General features: G+C 41.5%; 1 protein-coding gene across 1 annotated transcript; it reads right to left on the bottom strand.

The window, feature by feature from the left end:
• Window positions 1–12,324: 12,324 nt before the first annotated feature.
• LOC147617279 (uncharacterized) lies at window positions 12,325–15,088 on the bottom strand. The gene is made up of 2 exons (XM_086776911.1): window positions 13,113–15,088; window positions 12,325–13,032 (listed from the first exon to the last, which is right to left on the bottom strand). Exons 1-2 carry the CDS (start codon window positions 14,959–14,961, stop codon window positions 12,347–12,349), a joined length of 2,535 nt encoding a protein of 844 aa, XP_086633037.1. The 5' UTR covers window positions 14,962–15,088; the 3' UTR covers window positions 12,325–12,346.
• Window positions 15,089–24,065: the final 8,977 nt, after the last annotated feature.

Below are 24,065 nucleotides of genomic sequence, written 5' to 3'. Positions count from 1 at the left end.
TGCACCTTTAATGGCTCAACCTGAGTTATACAAGGACATAACGAACTCCATAAAACAGGACTGTCAGGATTCACAAGTTTCCAAATAGACCTCATTAAGAATTGTCAGAGGGCCAAGTGTGCCAGTGTACGTATTTGAAAACGTTGAGACCCAAACAGAGGATGAAAGTGAATGGGAATATGAAACAGACATAGGATCTGAAGCTGAACAATAATCAAAACACCCATGGTTCCTTTGGAAGATTCTATCATGGTATGGTTGGATTTCCTTATAGGCAATGATGTTAAGCACAAACGTGCCTTGATTAGTCCTCGAGCAAGTCATAACATCGTTTGACAATAGACACTTGGGTGTCATTGGGATAACCTAAACTCATCCCTGCAAGCAATAGTCTTGCAAGAGGAGCCAATGGACATAACATTGAAGTTCCAGGTTACTTTAGATACACTACTCAAACAATCAATGGTGATATGGAATTTACATTCCATGTTACCCTAGATTCCCTTGAGTATGATGTCGTCCTTGGCAAAAATTGGATAGGTGAATTGTTGTATTCACTAGATTCCTCCAAGCAAATAGTCTCCTTGAACACTCCTGCAAGCACTATAAAATTGCTATTACGGGAGGAGGAAACCTTGCATGATCTGGAACTTCCAACATATCTTACAGAAAAGATCCCTAGGATTTTGGTTGGATTGGAAATTTCAAATTAAATCACCAGAGCTCAAGCACAGCATTATCCAACAAGAGAACAAAATCTCATGACTCTCGATCTGTGGGATTTATTAAGTCAACCAACACTCACTCACATCTTGAAAGGATTACCTTTACAGAAGACTTGAACATGCCATGTTTGGGGTACTTTGAACATACAATGTATATTGAAACTAAACCCCTCACTTGTAAGTTTTTTGTGGTTGAGTATTTGTTGGAAGCAGATTTAATCTTGGGGCATAAATGGATTGTTGCTACCCAAGCACCACTATGCTTTGCGAGCGATAGAGTCATCATGATGGTCAACGACAAAAAGTTGACAATACCATACTGCCAGGAAGAGGATCCAACTTTAATGGATATCTATGATGTTAAACGCAAAAGGATACAAGCCTCTTCCACAAAAGTCCCTCTACACAATGACCTACCATCTTCATCAACAACCAATTCCGATAAAGCCTCTACTCCTTCAACGCCATCCTCACTACAAAGTTCGATGCCAAAACCTTGCAATCAGTAGCTATTCCTGAAGAAGTTCCTAAAGCCCAACCATCTATCTCTAACAGGGAACTCAAAGGAAAGGCCCCGGATCCTATACATCTTCATCAACAAACCTCATCAAAGAAGGCAACCACATGCTCAAATACCTTGTCATCGACAGCCACTCCACAAGAGACTCTAACCTCATTATCATCAATGCCCATGAGTCTCAAACTTGCAGCCTCAGCACCAACCAAAGTCAAGGAGAGCCCCAAGCCTTCCACATCAACCCTAAATAAAACTCCATCAAGACTCCCACAATCACGATATCTTAATAGTATTAAAATGTGGGTGGAGAAGGAGCTACTAGTAGCTCAAGGCTACTATGAAGGTGCCAATCAAATTTGGGTGCCTCGATAGTCAAAACCTCTTCCTCAACGCAGCATTTGAAAGCCATTGAAAAAGACAAGGAATCCACAAGACCATCCACAAAAGCCTATGCGAGTTCCTCAAAGAACTCTACCAATGCAACAAGTGTGGGTACCAAAAACATTGCTGCAACCACAAGGGTACTACCAAAGAAATACTAAAGCTTGGGTCCTCACTCAAGCGCATCACAAAGTCCCCTAAGCTTATGCAAAGAAGAAAGCCTCAACACCAAGCACATCGGCCACCAAATTACAGTGTTCGTCAAAGATAGGTGCATGTGCATGTACTTCAACAAAACAAGGATACCATGATGGTAATTCCATCATATGGTTGCCAATATCGAACAATGTGAAATCACCTAAAGTCCGACAAGAATGGAGGCCCAAGCAACAATAAGCAAATCACTCAACCACTCTCGTGCATTCAGCACCGTGCATTCAGCACAAACACAAGAGCTTGTTTGTTCAAGCAAAAAATCAGCAGTCTTCCCTACTGCCTCGACATCATTTCAGCAAACAAATTCAAGAATCAATATAGAGACTTAGGAGCACATCAAGAACAAAATAACAAAGCTCTAGTCACCCCTCTGGAAGTGAAATGAGCACACAAGAAGCTATTGCTTGCAAATCATGACCTAGATTGTTGAGATATCGAGCTCTAGTGAGGCAGTGGACACTGATGACCCGCCTGGGGGATAGGCCCCACACTTACACCACTGGCATGGTTGGTGAGATCATGGGAGATATGCGGCCAGTGGGATGACAGGCTGTGTGACAGCCATTCTAGAGACTGGCATAGTTATAGCGCCAGCTCATTTAGTTGGGTTCACATTATAGAGAACCCGTGTATGTATTTGGTTGAGTACCTTTTATATTGTGTGTACTCTTATTCTTGTATATGGTGTGTTGAGTGTTGAGTAGAGAAGAAGATTTTCAGCCTCTCACCTTGTGTGTTCTCTATTAGGGTTTTGTGAGTGTGTGTGTGTGCTTGCAAGAGCTCAAGCTCTCTTCCCCCCTGCATCTTTTCATGGTATCAGAGCCTGGTTCGTGCTAAGGGCTGAGCTGCAAGCAAGAGAACCACAGGAAGCGGTACGAGGGTAAGAGCTGCAACTACTCTTCCCTATTTGTGTTGGTGACTACACCCTTGTCGGGAGCTCTACAGGAGGCACCGGCAAACGATCTCTGATTGAGGAGCTTTCTTTGCGGGAGTAAAGCTATAGGGCAACTGAAATTTTCAGGCCGAAAACGCGTTTCGGGCGCGTCTGGACCTCCGTTTTTCAGAAAGCAGGCAATTTCGAGCACTGCGGGTAAGTCATCGATTCTCTGCAGAACTCTGTTTTAAGTACTGCAGGAAGACAGATTGACTGTGGAGACACTGTGGGTGCTGCAAAGAGGTCTATAGTTGCCATTGGGTGTATGTATGCACATTGAGGTCACTGGTTGTGACATTTGAGTGGACTGCAGTACCGCTGTGCAGAAAATACAGCAGTTGTGCAGGAAAAACCAGAGTGCAGTTTCTGGTAAAATTGTGTGTTTGGCAAGATGTCTAATGATGGCATAACACAGATTGTGGCTGAGAAGCTGGATAAGAATAACTTCCATGCTTGGAGGTTCAGGTTGACTAATTTCCTGATGGGAAAAGGCTATTGGGACTACATAGAAGGTGAGCATGAAGAGGCACCAGAGATACCAGATATAAATCCGACTGCTGCAGATGTGAAAGAGTTTAAAGACTGGAACCAAGGAGCCAGGAAGGTTATGTATTGGCTATCCATTAGTACACAGGACACCATGATTGGGCACATTCAGGATGCTAAGTCCCCCAAGGAGGCGTGGGACACCTTGGTAAAGCTTTATGAAACAAATACCAAGGCTCGTAAGATACAGTTGAAGAATGAACTTCATACTGTGGAGAAAAAGAGCATGTCTGTGAATGACTATGCATTGAAGATAAAGGGTATTGTGGAATCCCTTGCATCTATTGGTGTGTCAGTAGATGATGATGACAAGGTGGAAGTCTGTTTACGTGGTCTCGGGCCACAATACAAGGTGTTTAAGACGTCTATTCAGACTCGAGAAAACATTCCCAACTTTATAGATTTGGTGTCTATGCTGATTATCGAAGAGAAGAACTTGGGTGAAGACCAACAGTCTTCACAAAGCAAAAACAGTTCAGAGCAACAGGCCTTCTACACGAGTTCAGGAAGAGGACGAGGTAGAGGAGGCCGTGGACGCGGTCAAGGAGGTGGCCGAACAGGTAATCAGAATTATGGCCAGCAGCAGCAGCAGCAACAACAGTCCCAGAATCAACAACAACAACAACACGCAGGTGGAAGAGGCAAATTCAGAGGCAGGGGGAGTCAAAGAGGCCGTGGAAATTGGCAAAGGCAATATAATGATGCACGTGAATGCTATTATTGTGGTAAGCCTGGACATGTGCAGTCAGAATGTTATAAGAAGCAGGCTGACATGCAAAATGGGAAAGTGCAGCAAAACAACTATGCATCCTCAAGCAGAAATAATGAGGATAATGAAAGGTTGTTTGTTATGCAGCATGTTGTGAATGCCATGTCTGAAAATGTTGATGCAGCACAAAAAGATAATGTATGGTATGTGGATTCAGGCGCTTCGAACCACATGACGAGTCATGGAGAGTGGTTCAAGGAGATGAAAAACCCGGAAAGACCAGGTTTTGTGGAAACAGGGGATGACACTGCTCATCCAATTGCCCACGTTGGAGATGTGCCATTGTCTATGCAGGATGGCAAAGTGAAGTATCTTGCAGATGTACTTCATGTACCGAACATAAAAAAGAATCTGGTTTCAGTTGGCCAGATGATTGAGCAGGGTTTGCAGGTTCGGTTTAACCCTGATGGATGTTATGTTGAAGATTTTAAAGACAAGTGCAGGTTGGTTGCAAAAGGCAACAGAGTGGGCAGAATGTTTACGTTGAATGTAGACATGCCTGAAATGAGTGCTGCGATGTTTGCAAATGGTTCAGGAGTTGTTGCAGACACAGACATATGGCATAAAAGAATTGGACATGTAAATGTGCAGAGATTGAAGTCTATGCAGACAAAAGGAATTGTGACAGGGCTGCCAAAGTTTAAAGTCGAAGGTATGCAGAAAATCTGTGAAGCATGTCAATTTGGGAAGCAAACAAAGCATGTGTTTCCACGTAACACATATGTGAGCAGAAATGCACTAGATGTTGTGCATTCAGATGTATGGGGTCCTACGAAGACCGTATCTATGGGAGGCTGCAGGTATTATGTGACTTTCATTGATGACCACACAAGGAAAGTGTGGGTATATTTCATGAAGGAGAAGAGTGAGGTGTTCACTCACTTTCAAAATTTCAGAGTTTTGGTTGAAAAGCAAACAGGGAAATATGTAAAGTGCCTAAGGTCAGATGGAGGGGGAGAGTACTTCTCCAATGAGTTCTCTGAATTTTTGAAGAAGAATGGTATTCGGAGACAGTTCACATGCAGATACACTCCGCAGCAAAATGGAGTTGCTGAGCAGAAAAACAGGCACATTGCTGAGATTGCGCGAGCATTGATGGAAGAGAAGAATATGCCGCATTGCTATTGGGCTGAGGCTATTTCTACAGCAGTATACATCATGAACAGGACTCCAACTGCAGCCATACATGATGTAACTCCAGAGGAGAGGTTTACTGGCAGAAAACCAGATTTGTCTCATCTGAAAGTCTTTGGATGCATTGCATATGTGCATGTGCCAGATGAGCTGAGAACTAAGCTGGATCCGAAAGCTGAAAAATGTGTGTTTATTGGATATTCCCTTGAGCAAAAGGGATACAGGTGTTATAACCCTACTACAGGTGAGTTGAGGGTAAGCAGGGATGTTGTCTTTGATGAGATGAGCAGCTGGTATGCTGCTGGAAAAGAAGCTGTTGGGGCTGATGTGAGTGGAAGTGTGGTTGCACAGAATGCAGGTCAGCAATCACAGTCTTTGAGTGGACCAGGAGAGTCCTCATCTAGTGGGTCTGTTGATAGACCATGGAGTGGCAGGCTGCGTCATAATACCAGTCCTGCAAATGTGATTACTACATCACGTAAAGGAAAAGAGAAAGTGGTTGAGCCCCTTGGTATCCCTGACATTTCTGCAGGGCATTCTCATGTTGATGGAGAGTCTAGTGGCTCAGATATGAGCCTTGATGAGGAGCTTGGGATCCCAGCTATGAGAACACCTGGTGTAAAGAAGGCTATGGAAGCCATGAATGAAAAGCTGCGAAGATCAGGAAGAGTGAAGAACCCTGTGCAGAGATTTACATATGATGGTTATGTGGCACATCACTATGCATATATGGCAAAGGTTGTGCAGGTTGTAGAGCCCACATGCATTGATGAGGCTGTTGGAAATGTGTGTTGGGAGAAAGCTATGGATGAGGAGATGGATGCACTATATGGAAATGAAACTTGGGACTTAGTGCAATTGCCTGAAGGCAAGAAAGCCATTGGATGCAAGTGGGTGTACAAAGTTAAACATAACAGTGATGGAAGCATAAACAGGTATAAGGCTAGATTGGTAGCCAAAGGATATGCACAGACATATGGGATTGATTATGAGGAAACTTTCAGCCCAGTTGCCAAGATGGCAACGGTGAGAGTTGTGATAGCAGTGGCTGCATCAAAGCAATGGTCTTTACATCAGAGATGGATGTAAAGAATGCATTCTTGCATGGGGATTTGCAAGAAGAGGTGTATATGTTGCAGCCACCTGGTTATGAGGATGTGGGTCACCCCGAGCATGTTTGCAGGTTGAAGAAAGCCTTGTATGGCTTAAAACAAGCACCAAGAGCATGGTCTGACAAGATTTCTGAATATCTTGTCACTATTGGCTTTCATGTAGCCAATGCAGATTTATCATTGTATGTGAGACATGGTGATAGAGGAGTTGTGCTTGTTGTCATCTATGTAGATGACTTGATCATTACGGGGGACCATGATGCAGAGATCTTTGATGTAAAGATCTTGCTTAGACAGAAGTTCGAGATGAAGGATCTGGGGGAGCTCAGATATTTCTTGGGCATTGAGGTGATTAGGTCACCACATGGTATTGGATTACTGCAGAGACAATATGGCTTGGACATGTTGTCCAAGTATGGTATGACAGGCTGTAAGCCTATTTCTGTGCCATTGGATCAGAATGGCAAGTTGAGTGCAGATTCAGGAGAGATCTTGGAGGATCCTACTATGTACAGACGCATAGTAGGAAGTTTGATCTACATGACGATCACCAGACCAGATTTGAGCTATGCTGTTGGGTTGGTGAGTCAGTTTATGCAGGTTCCACGGAAACCGCATTTGGATGTAGTGAGACGCATACTGAGGTATGTGAAGTCTACTTTGCATTGTGGACTATTCTATGAGACTGGGACAGAGATATGTGTACATGGGTACACAGATGCTGATTGGGCTGGTAGTATCTCAGACAGAAGATCTACCAGTGGATTCATGTTTTCTTTGGGGAGTGCTGCTGTGACTTGGAGCAGCAAGAAGCAGCCTACGGTTGCTCTATCGAGTACAGAGGCCGAGTACAGGGGAGCTGCTATGGCAGCATGTGAGGTAGCTTGGTTGAGAAAGCTACTTGCAGATTTGGGTCTATCAGTGGATAGACAAGTTGTCATTTTCTGTGACAACATTAGCAGTATACAGTTGGCCAGGAACCCAATCTTTCATGCTCGTACGAAGCACATAGAGGTCCACTACCACTTCGTCAGAGAGAAGGTCTTGGCAGGAGATCTTGACCTTGTTTATGTCAGCACAGAGGATCAGGTAGCTGACATCTTCACCAAAGCATTGGGTACAGAGAAGCTCCGCAGATTCAGGGCTTCGCTTGGTGTACATGAGATGGAGTTGAGCTCGAGGGGGAGTGTTGAGATATCGAGCTCTAGTGAGGCGGTGGACACTGATGACCCGCCTGGGGGATAGGCCCCACACTTACACCACTGGCATGGTTGGTGAGATCATGGGAGATATGCGGCCAGTGGGATGACAGGCTGTGTGACAGCCATTCTAGAGACTGGCATAGTTATAGCGCCAGCTCATTTAGTCGGGTTCACATTATAGAGAACCCGTGTATGTATTTGGTTGAGTACCTTTCATATTGTGTGTACTCTTATTCTTGTATATGGTGTGTTGAGTGTTGAGTAGAGAAGAAGAAGATTTTCAGCCTCTCACCTTGTGTGTTCTCTATTAGGGTTTTGTGAGTGTGTGTGTGTGCTTGCAAGAGCTCAAGCTCTCTTCCCCCCTGCATCTTTTCATAGATGACCCATTTTAAAAAAGAAGAAGAAGAAGAAGAAAACCTTGAGGTCAAAACCTGTAAATTCACGGAATTCCATCTCACGGAATTACAATTCACGGAGTTCCATCTCACGGCTTAACAACCAGCACTTTCACGATTTAAGCCCCATCAAGATTAAGCCATATCACTCAAGAGCCACTATATATTTGTTAAGTTTATTGCTTACTATTCTTTTGGCTAAATTAATGGCTCTCCCTAATGCATGCTAGTGAGTGTGTGTGTGAGAGAAGTGAGGTGAGAGGAGGGACAAGGACCCGTAGTACAACGTGGCGGTGTGAACGATCACGAGAGACACGGTGGAATTACTTCTCAAGGAGTTGTAGAGCTTGGAGACCTCAAGGGTTATGAGCTCCACCATTGGAAAAATCCTCCATGACAGTTGTGGTTCACCAGGTAATCTCTTTTTGGATGTGTTTCAAGGAGGGTTAGGGTGAGCCATAACAAGGGGAGGGGGGTACACTATGAGAACCTACATATAAAACCTGCATTAAAGGGGTAATTTACAACCCCATACCTATATATTTTTATAAGTAAGCTACACCCCTTTTGTAACTTTTATGATGATAAAAGGAACCCTTGTACCGTGGATTTGTTTACTTCTTTACTTAAAAACCCCTAATGTATGTAAAATTTATGTAACTCTATAAGATCACATACCCCCTTTTGTTTAACTCATATGCTATCTTACATGCTCTATGAACTTCTTGGGGGAGGAAGGGTTGTTTCTCTTCAACCCAAAGTGCATGCCTCATTATTTTTAGGTGGCTAGTTGTCTTCTATTGACAAGTAAATTTGCCAAATATTTTCTTATAGAACCTTCTATGCATGTTATATGTCCAGGTAGAACTTTATGAAAGGTATAAACTTCCTTCTTATCTTTTTGATGCTAGCAAAATTCTCTCATAAAATATGTTTCCATGTTTAATGGATAAGAACTAAGCTTTATATGGCTTATTTAAGTGTATTAGTAGGTGAGGCAAAAAAGTCAAGAAGTTTTTTCATATGAATGCTTGAAAAGTTGAATGTGTTTAGGCATATCAAAATATATATCAACATATTGTGTTATACACAAAGTCCCTTGCTCATGAAGATGTCTCACAAGGTGCCAAATGGAAGGTTAACTTCGATGGTAAGGTGCATGCATGTACAACATTCTAGTAAATGGTGGAGACACAATCTCCTTAATTTGATTCCACAAGGGAGAGACTTTGGCATGAATTATGATGCCTTCGATCATTTTTTAAGACATTGATTGACCAATAAGCAAGGAAGCATATAAAAGAATGCAATGACAAGTGTCAAAATAGAAGAATGCAAAGGCAACTTTTAAAATGGAATGTATTAATGCTAATTGACATATGTATACAATGCCAACAAAATAATCAAAGAGATCGGTTGTGGAGCCCTTACAAATAATCAATAAATTTGTTGAGAATAGAGGTGAGGTTTGGGAATTTGTTTTGGAGGAAACATACATTTCTCATTGACTTCTCATTAAAAAACCCACTAATGAAGAAATAAAGGCATATTTTTTTTCTTCCAAAATAACACTGGTGCTATTGTACCTTTTATCTCTACTAATTGTTTTTTTTGGAATTGAGTATTTCCAAAAACCAACTAGTTGGATGATAAGTTGAGGCACCCATTTTTCAAACACCAGGAGGGCAAGTCGTGACATGTTGTGGTGGGTATCAGGGTTGCCTGTTGATGAGCACCCTTATCTAAGAAATTAAAGGATGGAAAGTTGCAAGTTTTTCATAGTTTACGTGCATATGTCCAAAATACCTAAAAACTTTCATGACACTAATAAAAAAACAAGCTTGGTCGGTATTGATGATGAGTCTATGCACATTTATGGCAGGCTTGCAGCTCTTTTTTTTGGGAACAATAAGTATTTATATTTATATTAAGAAGATAAAAGCTGCCATTTACAAAAGGTCCCTTTTTACACCTACCATATCCTGCCTACTCCCAATCCTTGTTACGTAGATTACAAATTTGATCCCACCTCTCTTCCTCCCACACAAAAGATGCTTGCTCGCAGGATCAGGGCCCCAGTCAGGGATTTCATTTTGAAAAATTGTAATGATGGCAGGAAGGCTTCTACCTGGCTGGCATGGGATAAAGTGAGCTTGCCTAAAAAGATGGGAGGACTAGGGATTTTACATTTGCCTAATCATGGTAAGGTTAGGGTAGCAACCAGCCTGCCTAAATGTCTTCAACAAGAGGGGTTCTGGACCAAGACGATCAGAGAGGTCTGAGGTTCAGATGAAAGGCAAGTGGATTGGGTTGGATAAGTTGTCTTATGCTACCTTAAAAATTATGAATTCCCTTTTTGCAAGTTCCTATGTCTGAATTGGAAAGAAATGATGGCTTGATACAGTGGCAGTCTACAACAGAAGGGATGAGAGTTTTTTTTGTGAAAAACTTTAAATAGTAGTATTAAAATATAAAAACAGTCTGAACAAGACTTATTAAAAAAAAAGCTTTTTAATTGGTGAAGCTTAAACTCGATAACTTAAGCAGTTCTCAAAGTGTAGCGTGGACCTCAAAAAAAAAAGAAAAGAAAAGGGATGAGAGTGTGAAAAAAAGGAATGAGAATATGCGGCGTGCGCAAAATTCAAATAAAACTTGCGGCCTCAGGCTTTTTCTTTCAACGCCCGTGAGGAGCAACAGGGTTGGAAGTTGGAACTTGGCGTTTAGGTATAAAACTCTTTGTCTCTCACTCGCCCACGGACACAAACAATTGCTGCATTACAAATGTTAGGATCAATTCTAGGTCTTGGAGGAGGAGAGGGTCAGGCCATGGTGTGTGTGTGTGTGGAGGGTAGCAGTGCAAGGACCTTTCAACTAAGGGGATCTGTGCAAGGACCTTTCAACTAAGGGGATCTCTCTCAAGCTCTCACTTTCTCTCTCGTGTGTCTAGAGCCGTGTTGGGTGAGAGTCTCACTTTCTCTCTCGTGTGTCTAGAGCCGTGTTGGGGTGAGAGTCTACCTCTATGTCTATTTATGTTTGCCTCCACCACACTCTCTCTCAATAGCAAATAAGAGTGTCTCTTTCATGTCTCTTTCATGTGTCGCTCTCAATATCACAAGAGTGTCTCTTTGTCTCTCTATACTAGGTATCGAGTATTTGAAGCGTCAATTCCAAGGCCATAAACTAGGTCGACCTTAAAATATTTATTTTTATATCTAAAATTTAGAGAAATTTTCAAAATAGTGCATTATGTGTGGCCTTCTTTTGTAACCTTATTTTCTAAGAGGCCTTCTTTGATGCCCTCTGAAGGCTTCACATTTCAGCACTAAAGTTTATGGAGAAGCCAAGAACTGTGCATGTTCTCTGTGTGTGTGTATGTGTATGCACTCTCTCTTAAGACAATAGCCCTTTTTATCAAAGTTATCCATTAGGAGTGTGATGGGGTAGTGATCAGATAGGCATGTGGAGAAGTCGGTTTTACATTCAATCCTCACAAAAGAGTTACATAAGCTCTTGCGGACATACCCTCTGCCTAGTCTAGCCTTTTTGTCCCCCATAGCATAGTTTTGCTAGGTGAATGCACCCAAATTTCCCAGGTCACACAGATCAAAGTAGTCTGAAGTGTTCTGCGAGGACTACAATTCAACCCCTCTAAGAATCTACCCAACACCTCTGAACCTATCCTCTCTATTCTCAACCATGTTAAAGTCTCCCATGAGAATGATAGGAGCTGGGGCCTATCTCAAAGTTCTCCAAGTTCTAACCCTATTGGCTTGAGGGCCTGCAGCATAAATGCCTAGAAGGAGAATGTGGTTAGCTAAAAAATAGCCCACTGGTCATACACATCCACTTGGACATCCTTGAGGTCTTCTTGGAGGTCATTTTTAGGCCTTAGACCAAGGACTTTCCTATGGGAGCTACAATTTCTTTTAACTAGGGATAAAGATAGAAAGGCAAGTTAGGGAGTTCAACCCAAACAGGACTCGCAGAGGGTTTAGGACCAATGGGGCTAAAGTCCTTGGCCCCACCTTGGAATTTCTGAGGGGTTAAGTAAGAGACAACTGGGCTAGCATAGGGATTGAAGTGGAGGTGATTCAAGCCCTCCCTATTGGCTTTGAAGGTGTTGGGCTCTGGTGAGTGGATGTACGGGAACATTCATTGTTAATTTTAAAAGGGGCATTCAGAATAAGTTTAAACAAATTCAAGCCCTCCCTAATGGCTTTGAAGGTGTTGGGCTGTGGCGAGTGGATGTACAGTAACATTCATCGTTAATTTTAAAAGGGGCATTTAGAATAAGTTTAAAAGGGACTTCGTATTAGCATTAAAAAGGACTTCGTATTAGCATTAAAAGAGCAAAAATACTATTCAGTGAATGAGTTTAAAAGGGACTTCGTATTAGCATTAAAAGAGCAAAAATACTATTCAGTGAATGATGAGAATACATTGCAATCGTCTGCTCGCTGGTGATCAGTGCCAGCGGATGACAGCTGGCAGGCCACCGCAGCCATGCTGGGCCTGCTGGCGGCTTCCTCCTGAACGCAGAGGCGTGCGACGTGGCAGACAGCGCTGAGCTCGGCCCTGTCGAAAGCCCCGGCAAGCCTGGAGTCCACGATCAACTCCATCATGTCCATGTCTCGAACGTACGGCGCCGCGAACGACGTCAGCGCCTCAGCCCTGTGCATGTCGAAGGCGCGGAGTCCAGTCAGCAGCTCCATGAGCAGAACGCCGAAGCTGTACACGTCACTCTTGCTGGAGAGGCGGCCGTTCTTGAGGTAGTGAGGGTCCAGGTAGCCCAACGACCCTTTGACGGATGCCACGGTGGAATGGAACACGCTGCTGTTGGGTCCGGCCTTGGACGAGAAGCCGAAATCGCAAACCTTGGCATTGTCCTCCTCGTCAAGAAGCACGTTGGCCGACTTCACGTCACCGTGCACCACCGGTGGCCTGGCCGCGTCGTGCAAGTACTGCAGCGCACGTGCCACCTGCAAGGCTATCTGTATACGCTTCTTCCAGCTCAGCGCCGTGTACATCTGGTGTGCGGGCGGGTGTAGCCGGTGATGCAGGTTGCCGTGAGCCATGTACTCGAACACCAGTAACCCCTCCTCTGTTGAAACAGCCAACGAATCAATAAAACAAGACGGCAAAATAAGATAATGACTTTTACAGGGAAACGAGGTCACGCACCTCTTTCGTTGCAAAAGCCAAGGAGGTTGACAAGGTTGGGGTGGCGGAGGCGGGCGAGGACGGAGAGCTCCTGCTTGAAAATTTGGCGGGAGCGGTCGCGCGTCTTCTCCATTTTGACGGCGCCGATCGTTCCGTCGCCAAGCTCTGCCCGATACACTGTGCTGAAGCCGCCCTCCCCAACAATGGTCGTAAAGTTCCTGGTGGCCTTCTCTATCTGCTTCCACGTCCACTCCTTAATACTTACCTCATCACCTTCCATGTTCGCCAACTGAAACGAATTCCACCACCTTTCGTCCTCAGGCGACCTTGTTGACCCATTACTAGCCCCCCCCCTACTTAACACATCTTTCCTTCTCTTCTTCATAACCCTCATGATTAACAAGCTAATTATTGCAATCACACAGCTTGCCACCGCCACCCCAATCAACACCTTCGCATAGGCTGGCATAGAGGTACTGGATGACCCGCCATCACCCGTTAATCCAAACGGGTTTAACGGTGGTAATGGCCCCTTAATCTGTTGCACCGTTATGTTGTCAATCACAGGTCCACAACTTCCCGGAGTGAGACTCTTGTACGTGAGATTCACGTAATCTGCTAACGCTGTAAACCCCATGGGGTACATCTGCTTCCAACCCATTTGCCCAGACCCTGCCTTGGATACATCAAACCACACAGATTGAGCTGGTAGGCTAGATGGAGAGACCTCTACTTGCATGGTTTTATTTGTAGTCCCACAATCTTGGATGGGATTTCCAGCCATGAAGAAGATTAAGGTGTAATTAGAGCCCATCTTGGTGGCTAATACTTGGGTAATTGTAGCTGGTTCTGCAATCTTAGCAGAGTTGAGATGAAGGCTGTGAGTTCCCTCTTCAGGCTGCCAAAGGTTTGTCCCAGAGTATTCCACTTCATTGCTCACAACAAACCATGAACACAAGTAAAGTGGCTCTGTGGTATCTATTGTTACAAAGCCCTTACCTGGATCCCAACCACAGCTTTCAAAACCACCATTAATCACCAGATTTTGCAGATCTGAATTGGAAGCAGGAGGGTATATACTCAGAGGATCATGGAAAGGTAGAAGAGTGAACACAGCATCATAATTAGTGTCTGTGCTTTCTGTTGCTAATTGCAGGGAATAATTGTTCTTACCAGTCCCCCAATCTGATGCCTTGCTTAATTCACCCTTCAAAAACATGGCCGATCCCGTTGATGAATCATTAATCCCGCTTTTAAACCTCATTGTTTGGCTATCCCAAATCCATGTTTGGTTAATCGATCCATCGCATGCACTGAGGTAAAGCTGCTCGGGGTTGGTTGCGTCTACACAAAGCCTAACGTTGCTGGTGTATCCCATGTAGCTTATGATAGTCATAGATTCGGTATCATATATCCAAATCTCGTTAGGGGAAAGGCCTTGGCAATGCTGAAGGAGCACTGCGAAATTTTGCCCATCATTAGGAACCATCACACAAAGATCAGAGCAATTGGGAGCCAATTTGCCTGTGGAATTTCCTTCCACAATCCAATTATGTGGCGAGCCATAACTAGCATTTATTCCTAGTGGGGAAGCAGCTGCAGGTGCAAGAGCTAATGAAGAAGAATTATCACTAGTTAATCCTACTGGGGAAGGATTAGGGGAAGCCGCAAGAGTGACTAAACAAGCTGAAGGCAAGGGCAAGAATGGGGTGAAGATCAAAGCTAGCTGCAATGGGAGGATTTGCAGGACAATCCCAGAGAGAGAAAGTATGTTGTGCTGCATATCCCTCACGTTTGCCAAAAACGCTTCGGGTGACAAGTTACGACGATCCGAAGGAGGACGCTGCGTGCTAGCTCTAAGGTAGGCCATAATCTTCCGTCAGAAATTTGACAAAGACCACCACCTTCAATATCTTTCATGAGGGTCCCTCCCTTAAAAATTATGATTTCCACCTACCTCGCACATCGTCAATGATCAACAGTCCCACGCATGCCTCCAGCCTGAGAGAGTTTTTTCTTGGCTGAGCAGGCGCATCAATGTGGCAGGCTTGATTTTTGACGGGCGTGTCCCAGTTTTGAACATTCTCTGGTCATCAAATATACCCACGAAATTGTATATTCCCAGCTCTCTACACGTCGGTCATGCAATGCATTTTCCAATGTGCTTTAAAAAATACACTACACCGGTAAGTTGTGCTTTAAAAAATACACTACACCGTCCAAAAATTGTAAGTTGTGGGTATATGTCATTTTTGTAGAAAGATCCCAATCGTTGAAAAACAATCTTGCCAATATGGGACCAACATTTTTGCTTGCTATTAATTAATTAGATAATTTTTGTTTGCTATTAATTAATTAGATAATTGTAAGGATTACATTGTAATGTAACTTTACACTGTAAAAAAATGAGATTATGTGGGGCGCGAAAAAAAAATCAAAATTTTGAAGACATCTCCAGATTCTTCTTGACCGCCTCAAAATGCTAATAAAAGGCAAGATTGTGCGATGGGCATTTCAGGTTGTGGCCTCCAGCGCGAGAGAGATAGAGAGAGAGACTATGATCCTGATCCGAATGATTTTTTTTCTTGCGTTCTGCTTCGTTTTTTTTTTCGTTGGGTCTCGGCTGCGTTTCGCTTTGTTTTGACGTTTAGGGCCTAAGGTTTTAACCTTAGAGCAAAAACATATTAATTAGCGCCCGCCCTAAGGGCATTAATATGTTTTTGCTGGCCCGAATAGAGGGGGTATAATAATGGTAATTATTATACCATTATTATATTAAAGCTTCTATCTCATGTTCAAGTTCTCAATGTACACACACATAGTCTTTTAACCAACCAAAAGACCAAGTCACAAGCATTGTAGACCTTTTAAGAAGCATGGGCTCCACCTATTAGTTATTAAAAAAAATCCTACATCACACCATTCATAGAGGAAATGAGGCCCTACGTTTGATGTATGTGCTCCTATGATTTGATTTTATTGATTCTAGAATATTAGTCAAGTGTAATGTTGTAATTGTTTTTCTTTTTTTTAATGGTTTATGCTATTAAACTTCCTCTTGGTTGGAAAAGACTAATCCTTTTAAAGGTAGCAATCCAAAACTAAAACAGAACCTCTTCATTTATAACACATATCTTCTAACAAGCTTGTTGTGTAAAAGCAGCCCATGTCATGCATGTCTCAAGTCCCATCCCTTTAGAAAGGGACAAGACATGCCCTTACCACACCATTAAAAATATTAAAGTTTATTTTTTAGGGTGTAATTTGTCAAAAGACTAAATATAGAGAAGGTGGATACAGGTACTTCACCCAAACATAAATAACCAAAGATAAAACTTATAATTTTAAATGAGAAATTGGATTATATTGATTAAATACTAATCCCTCATAAAAAATGTATGCTTTGATCTTGTTAGGCGTAAGTCATTTAAACACTACGTGAAGAGGCGATGGATTAAGGTTCTTCACTAAAAAAAGGTACCTAAGTAAGTCTTTTAAACACTAAGCGATGGATTAAGGTTCTTCACTCCCAAAAAAAGTACCGAAGTAGAGATAAAAAATTATACTACAACTCCTTTCAACACTAATCTGATCCATAAGATTGCTTTATCCAAAAAGAGCTTTGATGGATTAAGGTTCTTCATTCCCAAAAAAAGTATCAAAGTAGAGATAAAAAATCATACTACAACTCCTTTCAGCACTAATTAGATCCATAAGATTGCTTTATCCAAAAAGAGGTTTGAAAATCCAACCTAATTTAACTTAAAACTATACAAAAGATGCTCAGATTATCTAATCTTGAAATGAATAGTTGAGTGCATTAAATAGGGCATTTAAACTGATCAAAAAATAGATTAATTCATCTTCATCACTCTTATTTCTTTCCATTTTAATAAGATTGTTTGGTTTAAAGTTGATGTCTGGAAGTTTTGATTTGTAAATTGAACACCACAAGAAGACAAGAGGGCTCTAACGATGCCTCACTAGCATCACGTAATCTCTCTTTTTTGTTTAATAAAGAGAGCGAGTAAAACAACACAAAATTATGTTGTTAAAAATAGCATCAAAATTATGACCTTTAACAATAATCATTATAGACTGCAAGTTGATTTTTGTAAATAAAAAAGCCCAAGATTCTCTCTCTCTCTCTCTCTCTCTCTCTCTCTCTCTCTCTCTCTCTCTCTCTCTCTCTCTCTCTCTCTCTCTCTCCCCCCCCCCCCCTCGTAACAAGCTTGTTATGTAGCTAAGTGGTAGAGGGTGACCTTCATTGTATGAATGAGTTTTCAAATTGTATTTTGTAAGAACGAGTTTTCAAATTGTGTTTTGTAGCTAGGTGGTAGAGTGTGACCTTCATTGTATGAACGAGTTTTCAAATTGTATTTTGGCCACTTTGTAAGAAGCACGGATCACTTTGTATGAAGGGTGGTGGTAACTTGACTAAGGTTATACCATTACAAACCAATCACCTCATTGTGTGAAAGTTTGATTACACTTGAGTATTATTAAAAATTTCACATCGTTTTCATGCTACACATCTAACCAGACCATGTCATGCATGTCTCAAGTCCCATCCCTTGAGCAACACGGACAAGACATGCCCATTAATATATATATATATATATATATATATATATATATTTAGGGCATAATTTGTCAAAAGATTAAATACATAGGAGAAGGATTAGTGTACTTCACCCAAACGTACATAACAAGAAATAAAATTTATAATCTTAAATGAGAAATTGGATTACACTAATTAAATATTAATAATCATTTTTATAAATTTGGCATGGTGTGTCCCCTCATAAAGATTGTATGCCTTGATCTTGTTAGGTGTAAGTCTTTTAAACACTAAGTGAAGAGGTAAGGATTAAGATTCTTCACTATATAAAAAAAGTATCGAAAGTAGAGATAGAACATTGTACTTCAACTTCTTTCAAATCTAGTTCGAGCCATAAGATTACCTCTTCACTATATAAAAAAAGTATCCAAAGTAGAGATAGAACATTGTACTTCAACTTCTTTCAAATCTAGTCCGAGCCAAAAGATTTCTTGATCCAAAAAGAGGTTTGAAAGCCCAACCTAATTTAACTTAAAAATATACATTAGATGCTCGGATTATCTAATCTTGAAATGAATAGTTGAGTTCATTCAAGAGGGTATTTAAACTGATCAAAATATATATTAATTCATCTTCATCACTCTTCTATTTAAATAAAGCTATTTGGTTTAAAGTTGATGTCAAGAAAAAAACATGGAAGTCTTGATTTTTCACTTAAACACCATAAGAAGACAATATGACTCTAATGATGCTTCACTAGCATCATGTAATCTCTCTTTTTTGTTTGATAAAGATAGTGTAATATATAATGACACAAAATCATGTCGTTAAAAATGACATTAAAATTATGACCTTTAACAATAATGTGGGCATTACAGACTAGAAGTTTCCTTTTTCAAATAAAAAAGGCCAAGATTCTCTCTCTCTCTCTCTCTCTCTCTCTCTCTCTCTCTCTCACACACACACACACACACACACACAAACGCACACACTAGTGGCAAGTGTGGAGGAAACTCTAGCAGGAGGAAACTCTAGCAGCTGTCTTTTTTTGTGGACACTTGAAATCAAACTAAAATTTCCTAGGAATGTTTACTTTTGCAACACATCCCTTATGATACAACATAGGCACCATGAGTCTTTGCATTATAACTCAAAATCCTCAACTCCACAACTATTTGAGAATGATGAAAACCATTGGCTTTATGGCGATAAAAAGGTAGGGCCTTCTATAAATGATGAGGGCACCCAATGACATTGGACCTTACACAAAAAAGGAAATACAACACCTTTGGTCATACGTAGTGTATCTAAAAACATGCCAATTCATTAGACACTATACAAATGGTTTCGCCCACAAATATGAAACCATTGGTCTTACGACATTAAAAATGTAGGGCCTTCTACAAATGATGAGGGCACCAAGGACCAATGACATTGGGCTCTACACAAAAAGGGATACAACACCTTTGGTCATATGTAATGCATGTAAAAACATGCCAATTCATTAGGCAATATACAAATAGTTACCCCCACAAATTTGAAACCATCCCCCAAATACATGTACATTCATAACTTACTAAAAAAAGGATGGAATATTTGCACATCAAATATGTTGCAAGATGTTTTATGGATTTCCACAATATTGATAAGTAATAAAGCTATGAGAATCTTGTAACACATGGCCTAAGTAATTCTCAACTTAAAAAATAAACTTTGATCCCTAAGCATACGCTTAAGTTTAATTTTATTCATATATTGGAAAGCAATAGAACCTTCCCATGGTACATGATACATTTGTTGAGAAATGTAGTGCCAAAGAGCACAAGGAAGAGGTAGGGAGTGTAGGATTAGATAGGAAGAGAGTGCAGTGTGAGGGTGTTCCATGAGCATCAGGCTACATAGCCCCAAAGAAGAAAAATAGCATCATCTTGAGCTTCTCCTAGGAAGGCACCTCACAGGAAATAGCATAACTTCTAGTAAAAAATCCATAACTCAACACGTGGCTCAAAGGCAAGCTTCAATAGTAGCAAGTAAGAAATAAGGTAAAGGAGAGCAATAAAAAAAAGTGCATTGTATCGGATATGTGAGCAACATCATCAAAATATCGAGCAAGGTTGATGCTATAGCAGCTTCGAGTCACCAAACCCTTCATATTCACATCCATGGACCCCAAACGGGGAATTAAGGTCCCTACGCCTACTCCAGCCACCGCGAGAAGAAGAAGGCATAAGAGAAGATGATGAACCCTCGCTTTGAAAAGAGGCCCAAATAGTACTCACAACGACACAGTCAATCCCATCCTTCTCCTCAAACTTGAGAGACCCTCAGCGTTGGCAGCACCAGAGAAAGACCTACATCATGCATTCAGAGGGAAAGGAGGGTTCTGAGTTAGCATTGAAAAGCTGAAGGCCAACGTAGTAGCCGACAACCACAAAAATGAATAAGAATGCTATTTTTAAAACCATCACTAAACCTTATCCAAAATTAGAGGTGGTTCACATGGGAATGACTTTATGGTCCTTGAGGTAAAACCTCGAAGGGGTCACTCATAAATATGTAAACATAGCACGTGGGTTCAACAGAAGGGATTTTAAAAATCTATTTTTTACACATTTTTCACATACAGAAGGGTACCATTCAAAGGGGGTATTCACAGATTGAATAGAAGAAGGGTATATTTTATTCATGAGAAATTCACAGATAAGGGATTTTTAAAATAGGCCAAACGCACGTGCTACACAGGGTTTACTTATAGTGAACCCCTTGAGGTAAAACTTACATGTGCAGGTCAATGCATGCTTGGGTGTAGCCATTTTTTGGTGAGACTCGGGGCATTTTTTGTATATAGGTAACTTGCCCGACCCATAACTTATGCATTGCTCAATGGAATTTGACAAACTTGGTATCCAAGCAGTAGTACACATTCCAATATTCAATATGAGACCAAAAAAACACAGAAGTAAAATTTATAATCTGACATTAACTTGTTACAAGTTCGATGTGGCATGTGAGGCATGTGTTCTAAATAGCATATGTTATAACACTTTATGCAAAAACATCAAAAATTTGTTCTACACATACATGCAACCAAGTAATCATTCTAAAGTACACTACGTGAGCTTCTCCTCAACCATAGGACACATCCAATTGAGAACATCTGGTATGGTTTAAGGAACCTCTTAAGGAACCTCCAATGTTGTGCTAAAATTTTGAAATTTTGCATACCCATTCGAGGGCACGCTCCATAACTTTTTTTTTTGGTTTGTTGAAAACCTAAACGGATTGAAAAAATGGAATCCACACTAGTGGGACTAGTGCATGGTGGTCTTAAAACACTAATAGTTGGTGATATCAGTATCTTGATTCACCCTGGAATGGAAGAAATTGAAAATGTTCAATATGTGCAAAGATCTTTTAATAAATCCAACACTATTTACAATTTTTCATTACTTCTTTTTCCTTGCAGTTCCTTGCTATATGACTCATAAGCATGTAAAGGGTCATTGCATTTCACATTGCACACCATCAAATCTGATAGTGTGCCCTTTGGCCTATTGGTGTTTTGAAGCATTTTAGGCCACATTCCACTTGCTTGGGGGCAAGATTTTGCTGATGTGTATCACTGGAGGGGGGAAACCACGGTGAGTGAAAATTTCAATACCCCGCGGACTTTCAAATTTTCAGGCCTCCCACTCTGGCGAATGTTTTGAATAAAGTACATAACCTGCCACACTGTGTCAGAACTTGTTGCCTCCTACGCTGCAAGGTATTGTGTTCGTTTTCTTTGTCTTCTTTTCTTTGCTCTGTAAGACGTCTTCTTTTCTTTACTCACCTCACCAGCTAGCTGGTCTTTGTCTGATCGTCTCCATGGAAATGGTTGGATGCAACTCGTCCCCCGCCCTACAAGGTGCACGATTTGGTGTGGCATTGTCTTCTTTACCCTGGTAAGTTGTCTTCTTTGTTTTTCTCACCTAATGAGCTCGGTGGTCTTGATCTGATCGCTTTACTTTGCTGGCCTCACTAGCTTGGTGGTCTCTATCTTCTTTTCTTTGCTCGCCTCTTAAGCTAGATGATCTCTGTCTGATCGTCTCCATGGCAATGGCAATATACAGCTCTTCATGGCTTTTTTGCAAGAGAACCAAACAAAGGCGGCGAGATAGGACAATGTATGCGGAGGGAGAAACAATGAGAAGACATAAGACTCCTTGCAGAGCAGCAGGCAGGAAGCGGTTGTGGATGGACGCATTCGAACATTGCCATCAGAGCAAAGAACACGAGCTGTGGCTAATCGATTGGTGGGAGAATTTACGATAGCAACATCTGGCCATTTAGATAAGTACAAGTCTCGTGTCATTAGAAGCTTTACCTTGCACCCTAAAATTCATAGAGTGACAACCCTACCAACACCTCAGGAGATGCATGCACAAGAGACATTGCTTTCTAACCTGAGAGATGGCCTACAGATAGTGAAAGGGGTGCATAGCTTAGATCAACTAGCTGCAAAGAGGGTGAGCTATGCTGGTATCCCCTGAAACAAAGAAGAAACGGCTTGGACGCACAACGTTAAAGATGTTGTCAATCAGAGGGTCCAACGTTACTTTGCGGTTGGATGCAGAGTAAAAGTAATGCAGGATGATCCAGAAGAAGGTCCAACGTTACTTTGCGGTTGGACGTAGAGTAAAAGTAATGCAGGATGATCCAGAATTGAAAAGTCTATGGGCTTCAACAGAACGCAAGAAAAGGAAAGACAGCCTGACTGTGGAACTCACTGCTAGAGTGACATCATTCTGGCACGAGAACATGAGAGTTTCTCCAAACAAGAAGGACATTTGCAAAAAGCGAACGGGACGCAAGCAGTTTGAGAGCACATCATACACTTGCTTGACACAACGTAGGTCAGTGGTTGTCTGTGATTCTCTAAAGCTACAAATTGTTTGAATTCTAAAGTGATTATCCTAAACCAGCCCAACCAACCTGATGGTAGGAACATCATGCAACATACCACCGAGCTCGTTTAGGTGTAACACCAATTATATGGTTGGAACAAAAATAAACAGCAATGCCACCGAGCTGGTTCAGGTCAAACAACAGTTATGTGATTGTCCTAAATCAGCATGGTTGGAACAAAAATAAACAACAATATCATTGAGCTGGTGATGTTGTTAATGTGTAATTGGTTAGTGTTCTTAATGTGTGTAATTGATTTGTTTTGATGTTCTTAATGTGATCGTCCAAACCAGCATGGTGGTTGGAACTGGAACATTAATAGCAATATAGTTGATCATGTTCTAGACCAGCCCGGTGGTTGAAATTGTTTAGTTTTCTTATAGTGAATAATTGTTTTGTTTTCTAGTAGTTGTTTAGTTTAATTATTGAATTTCCAACTGTAACAGCAATATATAGTTCACATGTACCTTTTTGTTATTTGAAGGCAGTTGAAATTTTGACTGTTCTAAACCAACCCGGTGATTTAAATTTTTTTGTTTTCTCGAGTGAATAATCTAGTAGCTATTTAGTTTAAGTATTGAATTTCCAACGGGTTGGTTTCGGGTTGGGTGAATAGACAGAGTTGTATCTTAAGCCCTAACGTTTCAATTGGGAAAAGGAGCTTTGAGCGTTGTAATCCATGGTATGTGAAGAAACTCAAAGACAGGAATGTGTGTTGTTGCAAAACACACATACTTTGACCTAGCCTGGCAAGGTTTGAATGACTTGAGATTTGGTCATGTTGGAAAATTGCTCCATGGAGATAGATGTTCATGTCTCCGAGATGAATGCTTAGTTTGCAGGCCACCTGGATCCTCATCATGTGTAGCAAGTGACAGCAAGTTTGGTAGCCTGAGGTTTGTGTGGGAGCCAACGCTCTCTCCAAAGCCTGCAAACTCTCTGGCACTCCATTGAATTCATTAGCGGTACATGCACACGCTGTGGTGTGAAGAAGCAGTATGCTGTCTATCCAAATGAAATGAGGGTCCAAGAAAGCCTTGCTATAAATGGAGGAGATTTGAAATGGGCAATGCTGAAGGATCCGAGAAGAAGAGATGGCTACTATTGTATAAGAGCACTCAACCAAGGGAGCTTATAGAGATCACGTGGTTGCATCCATCCCAAAATATGTGCTTCACAATTTCATGGCCAGCTGGTTTGCAAGATAAGCAATTAAGGACATGCTTTGCCAATTTTCCACATGACACTATTATCTCTATCATAGATTTTGCAGAAAATTACTTATTTCAGGAACAAGATGAGATCCAAAGTGCTCATCACTGGCACAACAAGCAAATAACAATTCTAGTGCATATAACGTACATTCATGTGCTTGATTCTTCTATGACTGATGCCGATCTGCTTGCCGACTCACAGGAGTCCAGGTCAGTGCAACGCATGTACCATTTCTACATTTCAGACGACAG

This window comes from Cibotium barometz, chromosome 37 (assembly GCF_041138505.1).
Source record: "Cibotium barometz isolate CiBa-2024 chromosome 37, ASM4113850v1, whole genome shotgun sequence".
Taxonomy (NCBI): domain Eukaryota; kingdom Viridiplantae; phylum Streptophyta; class Polypodiopsida; order Cyatheales; family Cibotiaceae; genus Cibotium; species Cibotium barometz.
The sequence above is the reverse complement of the archived record's forward strand: the minus strand, read 5'-3'. Positions and strand labels throughout refer to the sequence as shown.